This window comes from Talpa europaea, assembly GCF_964194135.1.
Source record: "Talpa europaea genome assembly, chromosome: 11".
Classification (NCBI taxonomy): Eukaryota; Metazoa; Chordata; class Mammalia; order Eulipotyphla; family Talpidae; genus Talpa; species Talpa europaea.
The window spans coordinates 1,925,525-1,942,421 of NC_140078.1; the positions used below are offsets into that span (position 1 = coordinate 1,925,525).

General features: G+C 63.4%; 1 protein-coding gene across 1 annotated transcript in view; it reads left to right on the forward strand.

Annotated features, from left to right (window-relative positions):
* Window positions 1–11,192, forward strand: part of APCDD1L (APC down-regulated 1 like) — a gene marked incomplete at both ends in the record, with an annotated part of 40,286 nt that extends 29,094 nt beyond the window's left edge. Inside the window, 3 exons of the mRNA XM_084246603.1 lie at window positions 1,022–1,160; window positions 3,733–4,285; window positions 10,455–11,192. Of these exons, the coding sequence (XP_084102729.1) occupies window positions 1,022–1,160; window positions 3,733–4,285; window positions 10,455–11,192 (1,430 nt within the window). The remainder of the gene's footprint in view (window positions 1–1,021; window positions 1,161–3,732; window positions 4,286–10,454) is intronic.
* Window positions 11,193–16,897: the final 5,705 nt, after the last annotated feature.

Sequence of the window (16,897 nt, forward strand, 5' to 3'; positions counted from 1 at the left end):
AATTAACCTGCGGTATCGAATCCAGGGGAGGAGCCTCCCTGCGGGGTTGGGGGGGGCACGGAGAAGGTGGGAGCAGTGGCCACGGGTCGCGTGTCCCGCTCAGGTCCCGGAGGGTCCAGCCTGGCTGCCCACCGCTGCGTCCTGGCTCTGCTCCAGTTTCCCACCACCCGATCTCTTTCCAGACACCCCGGGTGTGGTGGGCACAGCCGAGAGCCCCAAGGGCCCAGGAGGTGCCCCCAGAGGGGAGGTGCGGGCACAGCCCAGCCTGGACTCCTCGGCTGGTTGTTTTCACTTCTGAGTGACCGGCTAAAGCCCGTGAATCAGAAGTAGGATGAGCCAGGACAACAGCAAGGAGGTCGTGCCGCCCCCATATTTTTACTCATTCATTCATTTTTCACTCATTCAATCATCACTCTTCATCCAGGCAGTCAGCAAACCCTGCTCAGCACCCCCGAAGTCTTGAGCGACAGCTCAGGGGTCAGGCTCAGTCTACCCGCTCAGGCATCAGCCCTGGGACCGCCACACACTGCTTGGGCACCCCCTGGTGCTAGCCCAGGTCCCCTGAGGGCAGAGACAGCCAGTGGGCGAGCTTGGCCCCAGGAGGGCTGTGGAACCACAGTGGGGGCAGGGCCGGTCTGCTCCTGGGGGCAGAGTGGCCCCCGTGCAGGAGTGCGGGTCCCTGCAAAGATGATCCGTGGCAGGTCCCGGCCCTGGGAGTTGGCCTCCGCCCCGTCACCCTGGGAGGCTCCTGCAGGGGCCTGGGACAGTCTCCCCCCAGAGGCCTGTGCTCCCCGTGGGCACACCTGGGAATGCGGGAGACAGGAGGCAGATCCCTGGCCCCCCAGCTTGGGGATCCCATCACTGCCTCAAACACTGGGGTGGCCTAAGGGGCCTGGGGGGCCCTGGGAGCACCCGAGGTGGAGGCGGGGCTGTGGCCCAGGGGACCGGGCTGGGCAGCAGCGGAGCAGCTGGGATGTGCTGGGATGTGCTGGGGTCGCTAACCCAGGTCTTCCCTCTGCAGCCGGCACTGCAGTGGCGGCCAAGACAGCAGGGGGCAGTCGCCTGCACTGGGAGCCTCCGTGCCAGCAGTCCCTGGCCAGCAGAGCGCCCAGCACTGCCCTGCTGCCCCCGCGCCTGGACGGACACTGGATCTCCACTGGGTGAGACCCCAAGACACCCTGGCCCACGGGCCCCAGACTGGGAGCCTTCACACACTCTGAATCTCAGGTCCACATCTCTGATATGGACCCCAGGAGTCCAGGAGGCCCCCACCCCCCACCGCCCGCCACACATGCACACACAGGGCAGTGGGGCAGGGATAGTGAGCAGCTCCAAGTCACAATCACGGGGCAAGTCTGTGGCTCAGACAGAGCAGAGCGGAGGCCACGCGCACGCCTCCGCCTGCAGCCGCGAGCCAGGCGCGGGGCCGGGGCCGGCCGCTAAACATGGAAGCACGGAAAGAACCCACCCAGCTAGACTGGGTGCTAAGTTCTGCAACCAAGGAAATAAAACCCCAGGACATGACAGCAGGGACCTGGAGGGTTCTTTCCACAGCTGTCAGGGAAGGTTTCTCCGAGGTGGTGACAGTCCCCTGAGAGCCGAAAGAAGAGGAGTCAGCCCTCCAGAGAGCCAGAGGCGGGCAGGCAGAGGGGCTGCGGGGGCAAAGGCCCCGGGTCAGGAGGCAGCAGGTCGGAGAGGGCCCAGGTGCCTGCTCTCGGTCTGGTCCTCTATGTGGGGGGCTCTGGGGCGGCTCTGGGGCCAGCAGACTGTGCTCCGCCCTCTTTTGTGGGGGCAGCAGCTTTGACCCCTTCCCACGTGGGTGGGTGTTGGGGGACAAGTGAGGCAGTGACCTTCTCCAGGCCTAGCCCTTCCCCCACCCCCACATTCCCCTCAGGCCAGTCCTATTCCGGGTCAAGGGCTGGACTCTCGTGTCCTCCGTGCACCTCCTGCGATCAGCCCAGCTGCTAAACATCTGCTCGCACTCTGGGTGGAGGGGACTCGAGTTCTGCAAGCCACTTTGGATGCACTCCCAGGTTCCCCAGCACCCCTACCCCCCCCCATCCAGGCATTGCTGGCCGGGTCACTCTGAGACAGAACTGGGGCAAGGGAAGGGTTGGGGCGCTTGCAGCCTGCTCCGGCCCCCAAACAGCTCACTTAGGAAAAGTTCTTCTAGAAATGCCTAGAACTTTCTTCCTAGAAAGTTTCCCTCTGTGCTCTCCAGACAGGCCTGGCTGCATCCTGAAAGCAGTGCAGCAAGGACGCTGCGTCCGGGCCCACGAGGTGTCCCGAGTGACCTGCTGCGTCTCTCTTGACCAGCACCCCCTCCAGGGCCTGTCCCTCGGCCCCCTCGGCATACACGGCGCCCTGTTCCATCGTTACCTCCCCGTTAGTGTTTCCTTAGGATTTCCCTTTAAACGTCTGTTTACTTAAACATACTCATTTATTTGCACAGCTCCGTGAGGCATAATTGGGCTCGGGGCACAGCGCACATTACAATGTGCTCTGATCATTTTTAAAGGAAGCGCAAGGTCTCCCTGGATGTGGAGAGCGCCGCTCGCCACACACAGGGGGTAACTGTAAAAAGAAAGTCCATGAAAGCAAAACAACGGGATTCCAGTCCCACTGATTCCTGGCCGCGGCTCCCAGGCTGCTCTCCCTGGGAAAAGGGGGCGCTGGGGTTCCAGCCACATGAGCCCAGTGGCGTCCAGCTCCTAGACACAATCAGGGAGACTAAAAGGAGAGTGAAAAGGGTCGTTTTCACTCTGGGTGAGACCTGTTTCCTCTCTGCTCCAGCAATCCCGGTAGCAGGGCTAGGTAGGGCAACCCTGTGAAGGAGGGACCCACTGGCTACGCTTCCTCTGAATGTGTCCCCCATTTCACCACTTGAACCTCCATGGGACAACCCCAGCAGTGCCTTGCCCCACCCAGAGTAGACCAAAGGGTCTGGGGTCGCTTCTCCTGCCCCATCCCCGACCCTGCAGAAGAGGCCAGGGGCCGAGGCTGGGGGTCAAGGCCGGCCCCTGGCCTGTTTTTGTAAATAAAGTTTTATTGGCACACCACCACGCCCACATGTACATCCAGCCTCTCAGCTGCTCTGGCTCCCCAGCCACAACCTTGAGTGGTCACCACAGAGACTACCTGGCCCACAGAAACAAAAATAGTGACCATCACAAGGAAAGTCTGCGGCCGCCTGCTCTCCATCAGGAAGCCTGTCCCTGGCACTGAGGGCACCTGGCCTGGAGAGGGAGGGGAAGAGGGTAGCAGAGGCGGGCGTAGTGTTGCAGTCAGAGGACCCTGTCAGGGGACAGGAGGCCAGGCCCAGGGCCAGGTGCTTGGAACCCAATGGGAAAGAACAGACATGACCCTGCCTCCCTGAGTCCACTGTCCAAAGGCCCCCAAGTGGTTGCAAAGGGGACCCCTCTCCTCAACCCAGGCCCCGCTACTGGCTGGCGGGCATCCACCAGGCTCGTGCTCTGGGAAGGAACAGACATGGGAGTGGAACCAGGGCCAGGGGTGCAAACCCTGCATGCTTTTGGGGCCCTGGGGCCCGCGGGTGTGGGCTGGAGAGGGCAAGAGGATTAAAAGGAAGGAGACGTCTGAGCCTGCAGAGGTGACAAGGCAGTGAGTGGCCCGGTTAGGGGCACTGAGTCTGTGGGGACGTGCCCGAGTGAGAGGGGCCCGTGGGGCTGCTTCTCACCACCTGCGCGTGCCCCCTCTGCCCTCCCCTTGCAGCTGCGAGGTGCGGCCTGGACCCGAGTTCCTCACCCGCGCCTACACCTTCTACCCCAGCCGCCTCTTCCGAGCCTACCAATTCTACTACGAGGACCCCTCCTGCCGGGAGCCGGCCCACTCCCTGCTCATCAAGGGCAAGGTCCGCCTGCGCAGGGCCTCCTGGGTCACGCAGGGCGCCATGGAGGCCGACTACCACCTGCACAAAGTGGGCATCGTCTTCCACAGCGGCCACGCCCTGCTCAGCGTCGCCGCGCGCCTCAACCAGACCCAGGCCGGCCGGGACTGCGCCCGGCGGCTGCCCCCCGCCCGGGCCTGGCTACCTGGGGCGCTGTACGGGCTGCTGACCGCCCGCGGGGAGCTGGACTGCACGGGCGCCCTGGGCTTCAGCATGCACGAGCTCAGCCTGGTGCGCGTGCAGCGCCGCCTGCAGGCGCAGCCCCTCGCAGGGCCCCGGCTGGTGGAGGAGCTGTTCCTCGGGGACATCCACACGGACCCGGCAGAGCGGCAGCACTACCGGCCCACCGGCTACCAGCACCCACTGCAGAGCGCCCTGGTGAGTTGGGGCCCCAGGAGGGCAAGCTCTGATCCCCCTCCAGCAGGCCCTGCAAAAGCTCCAGGTGGGGCACAAACCCTACTGTTGACCTGGAGCCCAAACCAGGGGGCACCCGTCACACTGTTGTTGGGTAGAGAGCGTTTCTCAGACCCTGGCATGCCCCCCACCACCTTCTTCAAATGCAGAGCCAGGCCCTGCAGGCCTGGGAGCGCCGTTCCAACAGCCTGCGGGGAGCCATGGGGAGCCATATCTCTTTGAGATGCACCCCTGAGACCCTAAGTGCATTTCATTTAAGTAGATTAACTGAGATTTTAAAGGAAGTTGTGGGGTGAGCTGGGCGCCCCTTCTTGTCCTGGGAGGAGCGCACAGGCGGGAGGAAGCGGGGCCTCATCTGCAGAGCGCGCCTGCCAGGCGGCTGGGGGCGCGCAGGGCGGGACTCCCCTCACAAAAATACTGGCAACAGCCCAAGACGACACCCCAGGGACTTGCAGTCAGAGGACCCAAGCCGGGACCCAAGAGGCCGGAAGCCAGGCTCAGGGCCGGGTGCTTGGAACCCAACGGGAAAGAACAGACGGGACCCTGTTTTAGCAGAACCGTGACCAAAGCGTGCGGGGGACACCGGGTGGGACTCTGGCCTCCCTCGAGGAAGGAACAGCAGCCATGGGTAGAGACCCCGCCCAGCACCCCGGCCCTGCGGAGACAAGAGAGGTGCTGCGGGGAGGGTGTGAGCACGAGTTTGCTGCCTACACACCTGTGAGAGGCTAGAACTAGGGGTTCCCAATGGCTGCACTGCACCCAAGAAGCATCGTTCAAAGGCGAGGATGGACGGGGCGCGGGTGGCCTGGCAGACAGCGGGAGGGTGCAGGGTTCCTGTCACGTGCTCTGGGGGCCCGAGGCAGCCCTCACGCCGCTGGGCATGCGGTGAGTCCTACTGTATGCAGACTCGCACGGGACAGAAGCGGATGGGGTAACTTCTCACCCCCTGGGGCACAGGGCTGCCGCCTGCCCTCCTCTGCTCCCCTCCGCCCCTCCTCCCAACCCAGGATCCGGCTAGCAGGGGAGCAGCACAAGCGGACATTCTCACACCCAGAGCATCCATCTGAATTCTCGCCGTGATCTCAACATCACTCCCTTCCCGGCAGCCAGTGTCGGGGCCGGTCTGACGTTCGTCCCACTTGAAGAGGATCTGGGGCCCACACCTCATTAGCGGGCGAGGAGCTCCGAATGCAGAGAGGATGGACAGCCGGGCCTGCAGGATGATAATTTCATGTGTCCCCAGGCGGCGCGGGAGTTGGGGGGCGGACTCCTGAGGGGGGCGGGAGGGAAGCAGAGCACAGGCCGGCGAGCCCCCGTGCAGCGCCAGCGGGATATCTGCTCACCAGCCGCCCCCCACCCCCGAAAGGCAGGAAAGGGGGACAATTTCAGAGGAGGACGGGCTGCCGAGAGCCCCCCAAGTCACGAATGAGTCGTTTCCTTCTGCTCTCCAGGACCCAAGCCCTGCCCCGGACCCAAACCAGATGGTAAACAGGAACGTTTTTAGAAGTTAATTTAAAACCAATTTGATCCCCAAATTCATTGCCTGGATGTAGAACCCCAACCAATCAGCCAACACTCGACCAAAATCATCTCAGCCTGGGGTCCTCTCTGGGGGTTAATTAGAAACTGTTATGTGCTGTTTGAGGAACGACTTTACGTCACAGGCTTCAACCAGGAAGCGTCTGGCTTCGGCTCAAGCGTGAACTCAGCCGGCCGGGCCTGGGTCATGAACACGTGCCGCCCGGCCCGGGCTGCGTGACGCCGGGAAGATTTGGGGTAGCAACGGGCGCCTTCAAAGGCCGCCGAGGAGCTCTCCCTTCTGTCAGCCAAGAAGCCAGTTCTCGGTGTGTTTCTGCCAGGCAGGAAACCGCCTGCCTCCCAGGGCCGACTCGTACCCCCAGATAGCCCGTCTGCAGAGGACAGCTCTTCGGGGTGCAGGGGGAGCAGCCCTGGACTATGGTGGCATGACGCGGCATGTCCCCTCAATGCGCAGCGGCAGGACAGCAGCTGGGATGAGGGTTAAAGCGCCCGCGTCTCAGTCGTCTCCTCTCAGCCGGCGCCAATTCCTGACGCCCCGGCTGCCCGCCCCAGCCCGGCGGCTCCAGCGCCCCCCAGGGACTCTGCATCCTCTGGGTCAGAACCCCCCAAACTACAGATAATGCAGTTTTCCATAGTATGGAAATCAAGGCAGATTTGGGTTCAGCACAGAGACCGGTATGACGTGTCTAGAATGTGGCGACCTGAAAAGGGGGGCCCTGCCCCACCAAGGGGTCTGTCCGTTCTGAATCCAAACTCCCGGCCCCGCTCGTCGGGCAAGCGGCTCCCTGTTCCTCTGCAAGGGGAGGAAACGGAGATGCCCTCCCAGCCAGATGCCCTCCCAGCCGGCCGAGCCGGCCCGGGGTGTGGCCCGGCCCGCGGTGCCCCCTGGAAGGGAGCTGGGGAGCTCGAGCGTCAGCCTGGCTCTGCCACGCGGCCGAGCCGAGGAGTCACCTGCACAGCGGGGCTCCCGACCACGTTCTGGGAACCCCCCCAGGGGCCCGCCTGGTTCTTCTTGGCCTCCGCGGAGCTTCTGGCTCCAAGCGGCGGGCTGGCGGCTCCCATGCGACTCTCTCAGCATCTGCTTGGCGCTGCCGTGTTGCTCTGCGAGCCCAGCCCGGAGAGGGGGCGAGGCAGGGCCGGGGGAAACAGGCCAGGGGCGCAGGAGCGGGGTCCAGCACCTGGGGGGGGGGCTCCGCAGGCCCTGGCTGGTGAGCCCCAGCTTGCTGGGGGAGTGTGGGCCGGCCGCCTGGGGCGCAGGGGGCGGCAAGGAAAGACCACGAGCCGCGACGGCCGCTGCGACAGGGCAGCCGCTGGCAAGTCCCAGCCCCGCGCGCGCCAGCAACATTTCTCCATCTCTCGCCCAAGGCGCTGCCATGCGTCGCCGGTCCAGTCCCCTCCCCCCTCCACTCACAGCCCCCCGTGGCCCCGAGGAACTGGGGGTCACCCTGGCTTTCTCACCTACAGCCCGAGGAAGGGGAGGTGGTGGGGAGGGGAGAAAATAGGGGAGAACACCTAGGAGGAAAACAAAAAAGGGGGCGCCTAGACTTCATACGGGGTGGCCAGGAAAGCTCTCTGCGCTGAGACCTCAAAAGGCGGGGTTCCAGGGGAACAGCACGTTCGAGGCTGAGGCCGCAGGAGCTCAGGGTGGGGTGGGGTGGGGTGGGGTGAGGGTGGGAGTAGGGTGTGGTGGGGTGTGGTGGGGGTGTGGTGGGGGTGTGGTGGGGGTGTGGTGGGGTGAGGGTGGGAGTAGGGTGTGGTGGGGTGTGGTGGGGTGTGGTGGGGTGTGGTGGGGGTGTGGTGGGGTGTGGTGTGGTGGGGTGGGGTGGTTAGGGGTGTGGTGGGGGGTGTGGTGGGGGTGTGGTGTGGGTGTGGGGGTGTGGTGGGGGTGTAGTGGGGGTGTGGTGGGGGTGTGGTGGGGTGTTGTGGGGTGTGGTGGGGGTGTGGGGTGTGGGGTGTGGTGTGGTGGGGGTGTGGTGGGGTGTGGTGTGGGTGTGGTGGGGTGTGGTGGGGGGTGTGGTGGGGGTGTGGTGGGGTGTTGTGGGGTGTGGTGGGGGTGTGGGGTGTGGGGTGGGGTGGGGTGGGGCGTGGGGTGGGGTGGGGTGGGGTGTGGTGGGGTGTGGTGGGGTGTGGTGGGGTGTGGTGGGGGGTGTGGGGTGGTGGGGGTGTGGGGGGGTGTGGTGGGGGGGTGTGGTGGGGTGTGGTGGGGGGTGTGGTGGGGTGTGGTGGGGTGTGGTGGGGTGTGGGGTGTGGTGTGGTGGGGGATGTGGGGTGTGGTGTGGTGGGGTGTGGGGTGTGGTGTGGTGGGGGTGTGGGGTGTGGTGTGGTGGGGTGTGGTGGGGTGTGGTGTGGGTGTGGTGTGGGTGTGGTGGGGGATGTGGGGTGTGGTGGGGTGTGGTGGGGTGTGGGGTGTGGTGTGGTGTGGTGGGGTGTGGTGGGGTGTGGTGGGGTGTGGGGTGTGGTGTGGTGGGGTGTGGTGGGGTGTGGTGGGGTGTGGGGTGTGGTGTGGTGGGGGTGTGGGGTGTGGTGGGGTGGGGTGTGGTGGGGTGTGGTGGGGTGTGGGGTGTGGTGTGGTGGGGGTGTGAGGTGTGGTGTGGTGGGGGTGTGGTGGGGTGTGGTGTGGGTGTGGTGGGGGTGTGGTGGGGTGAGGGTGTGGTGGGGTGTGGTGGGGTGTGGTGGGGTGTGGTGGGGGTGTGGTGGGGTGTGGTGTGGTGGGGTGGGGTGGTTAGGGGTGTGGTGGGGGGTGTGGTGGGGGTGTGGTGTGGGTGTGGGGGTGTGGTGGGGGTGTAGTGGGGGTGTGGTGGGGGTGTGGTGGGGTGTTGTGGGGTGTGGTGGGGGTGTGGGGTGTGGGGTGTGGTGTGGTGGGGGTGTGGTGGGGTGTGGTGTGGGTGTGGTGGGGTGTGGTGGGGGGTGTGGTGGGGGTGTGGTGGGGTGTTGTGGGGTGTGGTGGGGGTGTGGGGTGTGGGGTGGGGTGGGGTGGGGCGTGGGGTGGGGTGGGGTGGGGTGTGGTGGGGTGTGGTGGGGTGTGGTGGGGTGTGGTGGGGGGTGTGGGGTGGTGGGGGTGTGGGGGGGTGTGGTGGGGGGGTGTGGTGGGGTGTGGTGGGGGGGTGTGGTGGGGTGTGGGGTGGGGTGTGGTGGGGTGTGGGGTGTGGTGTGGTGGGGGATGTGGGGTGTGGTGTGGTGGGGTGTGGGGTGTGGTGTGGTGGGGTGTGGGGTGTGGTGTGGTGGGGTGTGGTGGGGTGTGGTGTGGGTGTGGTGTGGGTGTGGTGGGGGATGTGGGGTGTGGTGGGGTGTGGTGGGGTGTGGGGTGTGGTGTGGTGGGGTGTGGTGGGGTGTGGTGGGGTGTGGGGTGTGGTGTGGTGGGGTGTGGTGGGGTGTGGTGGGGTGTGGGGTGTGGTGTGGTGGGGGTGTGGGGTGTGGTGGGGTGGGGTGTGGTGGGGTGTGGTGGGGTGTGGGGTGTGGTGTGGTGGGGGTGTGAGGTGTGGTGTGGTGGGGGTGTGGTGGGGTGTGGTGTGGGTGTGGTGGGGGTGTGGTGTGGGTGTGGTGTGGGTGTGGTGGGGGTGTGGTGGGGTGTGGTGTGGGTGTGGTGTGGGTGTGGTGTGGGTGTGGTGTGGGTGTGGTGGGGGTGTGGTGGGGGTGTGGTGGGGTGTGGTGTGGGTGTGGTGGGGGTGTGGTGGGGGTGTGGTGGGGTGTGGTGTGGGTGTGGTGTGGGTGTGGGTTGTGGGTGGGGTGTGGTGGGGTGTGGTGTGGGTGTGGTGGGGTGTGGTGTGGGTGTGGTGGGGTGTGGTGTGGGTGTGGTGGGGGGTGTGGTGTGGGTGTGGTGGGGTGTGGTGTGGGTGTGGTGGGGTGTGGTGTGGGTGTGGTGGGGGTGTGGTGTGGGTGTGGGTGGGGGTGTGGTGGGGTGTGGTGGGGGTGTGGTGTGGGTGTGGTGGGGGTGTGGTGGGGGTGTGGGGGGGGTGTGGTGTGGGGGTGTGGTGGGGGTGTGGTGGGGGTGTGGTGGGGTGTTGTGGGGTGTGGTGTGGGTGTGGTGTGGTGGGGTGTGGTGTGGGTGTGGTGTGGGTGTGGTGGGGTGTGGTGGGGTGTGGTGGGTGTGGTGGGGTGTGGTGTGGTGTGGTGTGGGTGTGGTGGGGGTGTGGTGGGGGTGTGGTGGGGTGTGGTGGGGTGTGGTGGGGGTGTGGTGGGGGTGTGGTGGGGTGTGGTGGGGTGTGGTGGGGTGTGGTGGGGTGTGGTGTGGGTGTGGTGGGGTGTGGTGTGGGTGTGGTGGGGGTGTGGTGTGGGTGTGGTGTGTGGTGTGGGTGTGGGTGGGGTGTGGTGGGGTGTGGTGGGGTGTGGTGGGGTGTGGTGTGGTGTGGGGGGTGTGGTGGGGGTGTGGTGGGGTGTGGTGTGGGTGTGGTGTGGGTGTGGGGTTGTGGGTGGGGTGTGGTGGGGTGTGGTTGTTGTGTGGTGGGGTGTGGTGTGGGTGTGGTGTGGGTGTGGTGTGGGTGTGGGGTTGTGGGTGGGGTGTGGTGGGGTGTGGTGGGGGTGGGGCGCGCGGGGCAGGCGGGAGGGGCCCCCGCCCTCACCCCTCGCGCCCCGCGTGTCCTCTCCTCTCTCGCAGCGCCACGCCCGCCCCTGCCCGGCCTGCGGCCTCATCGCGCGCGCCGACGAGCACCACCCGCCCGTGCTGCCCGCGCGGGAGGCGCTGCCGCTGCGCCTGGGCGGCCGCTGGGTGAGCGCCGGCTGCGAGGCGCGCCCGGCCGTGCTGTTCCTCACGCGCCTCTTCACGTTCCGCGCGCGCGGCCGCGCCTGGGAGGGCCGCTACCACCACTTCTCCGACCCCGCCTGCCGCCGGCCCACCTTCTCCGTGGCCGCCGCCGGCCGCTACTCGCGCGGCGCGCCCTCGGCCGCGGTGCGGGGCGGCACGGAGCTGGCGTTCCGCGTGACGCGCGCCCGGGTGACGCCCCGCGACGCGGCCACCACGGCGCTGCTCAACGGGGCGGCGCCCGGCAGCTGCGGGGCCCCGGGGCGCTGGGCGCGGGGGGCCGAGCGGGACGTCACGGCCACCCGCGGGTGCCGGCCCCTGGGCCTCCGCCTGCCGCACGTGGAGTACGAGCTCTTCAAGGTGGAGCGCGACGCCCTGGGGCGCAGCCTGCTCTTCATCGGGCAGAGGCCCACCGACGGCTCGAGCCCCGACACCCCGGAGCGGCGCCCCACCTCCTTCCAGGCGCCCCTGGTGCGGTGTGAGCGCGCCGCCGCCCACGCCCCCGCCGCCCCCCGGGCCCTGGGCACCGGGGGGCCGCGCGCTCGCCCCCTCCTGCCCCTGGTTCTCGGGCTGGCCTTCCTGGGGGGGCTCTGACACGCCCGGGTCTGGCTCCCGGGAGGGCGCCCCGGCCCCTCTGAGCGCCCCCCCCCCGCGCCAGCGCCCCCCGCGCTCCCCAAGGCCCGCGCCCCTCTCGAGGGTCCTGGGGCAGGCGCAGGGCAGGGGGCGCGCAGGCCCCTGCCCTGGCACCCCCTTCTCGCCGCTCCCCGGGACGCGGGGGAGGTTGTGCGCGGGCGGCCGCTCCCGCCCAGCCTGTGGGGGTTTCCAGATCATTAATTCAGATTTAGCCGCACAAACCCCGCGCGGGCCGTGGATTAAAGATGCTGCTGCGGCCTGGCAGGGGCTGGGTTCCCAGGGCGCGCCGCGCCTGCCAGCCCCGTGCCCAGGCTGCAAGTGCCCAGGGGGTGCCCGGGCCGGGGAGGGCGCAGGGCTGGCTGCAGCGGCAGGTCCGAGGAGGGCAGCGGTGCTCCCAGCCTTTGGGAAGTAATTAAGGCTCCAGACGAGCCTCCCCAGAGTCCCCACCGCTGACTGACAAGAGGGGTCTCTCCCCGCCCTTTCTGGGACCACCCCGCGGGGAGACGTCCAGGTCAGCGGGGAGCAGGCCTAAGGCCTGGCCTCCCGGCCAGGACACTAACACGCTGATGCCCCTGCTCTGTCCCTGGGCAGGGGAGGGGGGCGGGCTGTGCCTCTCCAGGGACCCTGCCCACCACCCCAGGGCCTCGGCTGTGCACTGTGAAGGTCACCAGCACCCCGGGCCTGGGCTTGGGGACTGGGTGCTGGCTGGTGACCCGCCCCGCCCTCCTTCCCAGCTCCTGTCTCTGGCCCTTACCACACTCCCTGAGCAATTGCCTGCGAGGCGAATGTGCTGTCAGAGGGAAGCCCTTGTCCCGGCCAGGTCGTGGGGCTCCATGAGTGCTAAAACTGCTCCCACTTACCTGCCCATTCTTAAAAAAAAAAACCCACATTAATATGCTCTGTGGGCCTCAGCGAGCTACCAGTGTTCCTGGCGTATTTACCACGGCACAAGAAATAATTTGATTATTTACTGCACCCGGGTGTGGGGGGGGTCGAGGGAGGGTGGCGCCAAGGTGCCCGTGGCTGAGCAAGCCTCGTACCCAGGCTCGAGGCAACCACGCCGCCATTTATCATCAAATTTGAATCTTTTAATAAAATTAAACAGCCTGAAAAATGTTCTTGCTGGTTATTAAAGTCAACCAAGGGGATTATGGTTCTAGAGAAAGGAAGTCAACTGTCTTCCCCAGAACGTGTGAAAGAATAAAATCAGCGGAGGAAAGCCCCGCCCCCCGCCCCGCTGCCCCTGGCGCCCCTCGCGCCCCTCTGACAGCCCCTCCGGCCTCCCCCGGCCCAGGCCACACTCAGGCCTCCTTGACGGCCGGTGGTTTCTGCCCTAACATCCCTCCCCAGATGGTGGAAGTTTGGCTTCTTTTCATCAAGGTCCCAGCACCCTCAGCAGCAGCCCCCAAGCAGCCTGTCCTGGCCCTCCGCGTGCTGTCCTCACAATGCCGCCGCCGACCACTGTCCCAAAGGACTGCACGGATGCCCGCCTGTTCCTGCCTCCTCCAGGGAGGGAAAGCTTGGGGATCAGGAGAAAGTTCCGTTCAGGGCTGACCCTCTCTAGCAAGCGCCTGGCTCTTGGCAGAACCCCAGCAAACACCAGTTCAAGGCCTGGCAGTGATGGCTGTGGCCCCTCACCCGCGAGGACCTGGGGTTCTGGCAGAGAAGGGGCAGCCCTAGGTCATTAGCAGCTGGGCCTCCATCTCAGGGTGCCCTTTGTGGCTCTGGGCCCCCGACAGGGTGGAACTCCTCGGCTGTATTTGGGGTGAGCCATCTAGAGCCGCTTGCAGCCTGGCGTGAGCGTCACGTGCTACAAGGCAGGGGCTGGGGAGCGCAGGGTCCTGGCCCCGCAACTGGATGAGTTCAGCCCCCCCACCCCCCCGCCACGCCGGCCATGGTCCTGGGGCCGCAGAAGCTGATGGACAACATCAGGGCGGGAGAAAGGACAACAGGCCCTACACTCCTGGGTGCAAGGTCTCTTCCCAGACTCTGAACTGAAATAAGGGGGGGGCAGCTGGGGGACCCCGAGCTCCAGCATTTTTTATTCCTCATCGTGAAGCTTGACCCTCCACGAAGAGCCCAAGGCGGCTCTAATCACAGGAGGGGAGAGCAAACCCCGCCGTTCTGGTTCAAAACAAAACAAAACAAAATTAATGTTCTCCATTGTATGTTCAGTCACGTTTAAAAGGGAGGAAAAAACCCGTGCAGTTTATAATTTCACAGCGCAAGCTCCCGGGAGAGCAAATGAGCTTTTTTTTTTTTAATAAAAAGTTTAAATTGTATACAGCTCTCAGAGGCCCATTAACAAACAGATGCTGGTTATCAAAAGAAGTCATTTCTTTGCTGTCTCTAAGCGAATGTGTTTAATCTCCCAGGAGTGCTTCTGGCCGGGGTGAGAGCCGAGGGCAGTGACTGGGCCCTGCTTCTGGGGGGGCAGCGGCTTCCTGCCGCAGAGGACAAATGGGGGCAGTGGCCTGAGGGTCCCGGGGCCATCGCGGTTCCTGGTGGCCTCGAGACTACCGCCTCCTCCCCATTAGAGGGAGGCGAGGGAATCAGCTGCAGGTGGGCCGGAGGAGAAGCTTCTAAGCTTCCAGGCCACCTGCCTCCACCAGCTCCCCACGCCCGCCCTGCCCCAGGCCGGCAGCAGCCTCCCTGCTGGTCTCCCGTCACACGGACGCGGCCCTCTCGGGTCCTGCGGGACGGTGCTCCCGCTGCCTGCAAGGTCTTGCCCGTCTCAGGCCCCTCCCACCCTGCGCCAGCCTCCCACCCCTGAGCAGAGCACCCTGGTCTGCCCGGGTCTCCACAGCACCGCCCAGGCACAAACACGGGGCCAACAAGTAGATGCCCACATGGGCCTCCCGAGGGAGCCATGAGCTCTAAAGCGGCCTGGGGTGCTGCCCTGTGTGGTCTGAGTAAGGCAGGAGAGCAGCTGGGCTCCGCGCACTTGAGTCCTGCCACCAGCCAGGCTCTCCAGGGGCAACAGTAGTCCCTGAATAGGGGCTCCAGGTCCCCTGACCCAGGGCCTTCTGGGGGTCCATCTCCAGCTTCTCATGCCCCCTTTGGGTGAGGCAACGGGGAGCCCCTTGGCCTCCTGCAGAGCACCCTCACTGAGCGCCCCCGTGCCTGCCCCCTAGCTCCTCCCCAGCAAAATGAGCTTCCTCCTGATGAGCCCGGAGCATCCAGCCTGGCGCCGGCTGGGACTCGCACGTGACCCGAGGAGTGGATGCGGATTCTGAGGTCAGTGTCAGCTCAGTGGGGGCAGGTGTTTGCCCAGCGATGCTGTATTTACTTCTGAGGAATTGTTAATTAATGACTGAACACGATGATTCCTACACTGGTGTTATTTAATCCTGCACAACGTAGGTGGCCATTACTCCTGTTAAAATGAAGATGCCAGTAAGAACTACACGTATTTATGGAGCACCCGGCATGGACCAGGGGCCATGCTGGGTCCTGGGGAGGAGGCCCCCAGACTTCTGGTGACACTGGCAGGTGGGACACAGACCTTTTACCACCACTTCATTCTGAAGCCTAGAGACATTACAGACAATGAGAGAAAGGCTCCAAATCACATGGTGAGCAGGAGAGAGACAGACTCCAAGTGACTCAGTAACATCCTGAGGTCAGGAAAGCTGCTGGGCTGACAGGGGGGCTGACAGCAGAGCAGAGCAAGTGCAGGCACTGACTGGGGGAGGAGCCCAGAGCACGGGCACTGGAATCTGAAGGCTGAGCAATCAGGCGAGACACCACAGGTTAGGAGCTGGGGCTGAAAACAGGAGGATTTGTGGGACGTCTGTAAAGGAGTTCTAGCCCCAGATCCTCTCCCTACACCTGTAAGAAACCGGATGTTTGATCAGGGGCTTTGGGACATGGAGACACCAGACGCTGAACATCTAGGTAGTAATTAAAGCTCCAACACAAGGCAGGGAGCCTCTGTAGGCTCGTCTTCCTTGAGAGTTCGTGGCCAAGTTTAGGCCATCGGGCAGGAGATGGGAACGTGATAAGTCAACCACAGAGGTGCCAGCCAGCAGTCCCCAAGGGGGCATCTGTCAGGTCCCTTCCTAGCTAGTGTTCACAGAACCCACACTGAGTAGACCCGTCAGCCTTTCAGGGCTTCCCTCATATATGCGTGGTCAGCCAGAATAATCAGGCGTTTGGAGAAAGTCTCCAAAACAAAAGACAAAGCCGGTCTGAAGTGACTAGCAGCTCTTGTAATGTAGAGGATTGCACAGAAACAGCAAAAACCCTACCAGGCTCAGTGAAAAGAAGGTAACCTTTTACAAATCACTATTTTTGGATCCTCTACAATAACCAAAAAAACCTATAATATCCTCAGCAAGAAGAAACTGTTATGCATCTAGCCAGACCAGGTGGCTATAAACAACTAATATTAAACTGGGAAAGAATGAACTCTTGAAAATTATACATAGGGCAGCAGAAAAATATCAAAATAAAGTTGGAAATGAAAGTTGACTTTCCCCAGATAAAGGGAAGCTGGTGGCGATTAGCAAACAAAACTTTCAAAACTCTCAGGGTGATTTCCCACCTCAATTTTTATACCCAGTACAACTACCAGGGAGGAGGGCAGCACACAGGACATTTGCAGATATGCGAGGGTCTCAGAAACCTGCTCCATCACCCAGAACAAGGAGGCCCAAGCTCCAGAAAATAGGGGATACCACCCCAAAAAAGAACAAAAGTCTTTGCCAGGAGGAGAGCAATGCTGCCAGTCTCCAGAAGTGAACTTCCCCAGGAAAAAAAAAAAACAACACAAAAGTCATGGCTTGCCTGGTGGATGAACGCACTAGAATGTCAGAGTCTGGAGCTGGGCTAACGACACACAGGAAAGTGAGCAAACACCCAGATTCAGTCACTCCAGGGGGAACGGGAGTCATGTACAAAAGGGAAATGGGAGCAGACACAGGAGTAGACAGCATTGTAAGTATGTTTTAAAAAATGCCAAAAGATACTGACACAGCCACAAGCGATGCGAACACACTGGGGGAGGGGCAGGGAGAAAGGTTATAAGAGCTAAATCCTTACCTTAAAAGATCAATAGATAGTATCTAGAAGTGAACATTCAAGAAAAAGAAATACAGCCAGGTGATTCAGAAAACCAGAGATTCACAGCACAAGAATTGGAGTGCTCCAACGGCTGGCCTGAGGATGTGCTTGCCCAGGGGGCTGAGGGTGTGCTGGTTTTCAGTATGATCCCATTAGAGCTATTCGGCTTTTTACTCTATGCACATGAAATGCTTGGTTAAAAATTAAAATTGAAACTCCTCAAAGCCAAACCCAACAACAAAACTTACAACCTCCCCCAAAATAGCTTTGAACCCAGTAAAAGGCAGTCTCGAGTGAGGGAGGGTCCAGATGCTTGGGGGCGGTGGGGGGATCTGCCTGTGCAGAGTGGGCTGACCCTCCACCTCTGGCTGGCAGGAGCACCACAGGCGCATGTCTGACAAAGATGGGGCCACTGCGCTCACACAGGGGCCCAGTGAACAGCCCTTCGGATGGAAAGTTCTTTCTGTGTTTTGGAGTCTGGTGTAGAAAGAGCCAGTGACACCAGGGAGGGGGATCGTGTAAAAGGGGGGTCTTAGGTTGACTTGAAAAAGCCTCCTGCCTTCCCTGCACACTTTCCTAACATTTTTGAAGTAGCATAAAGT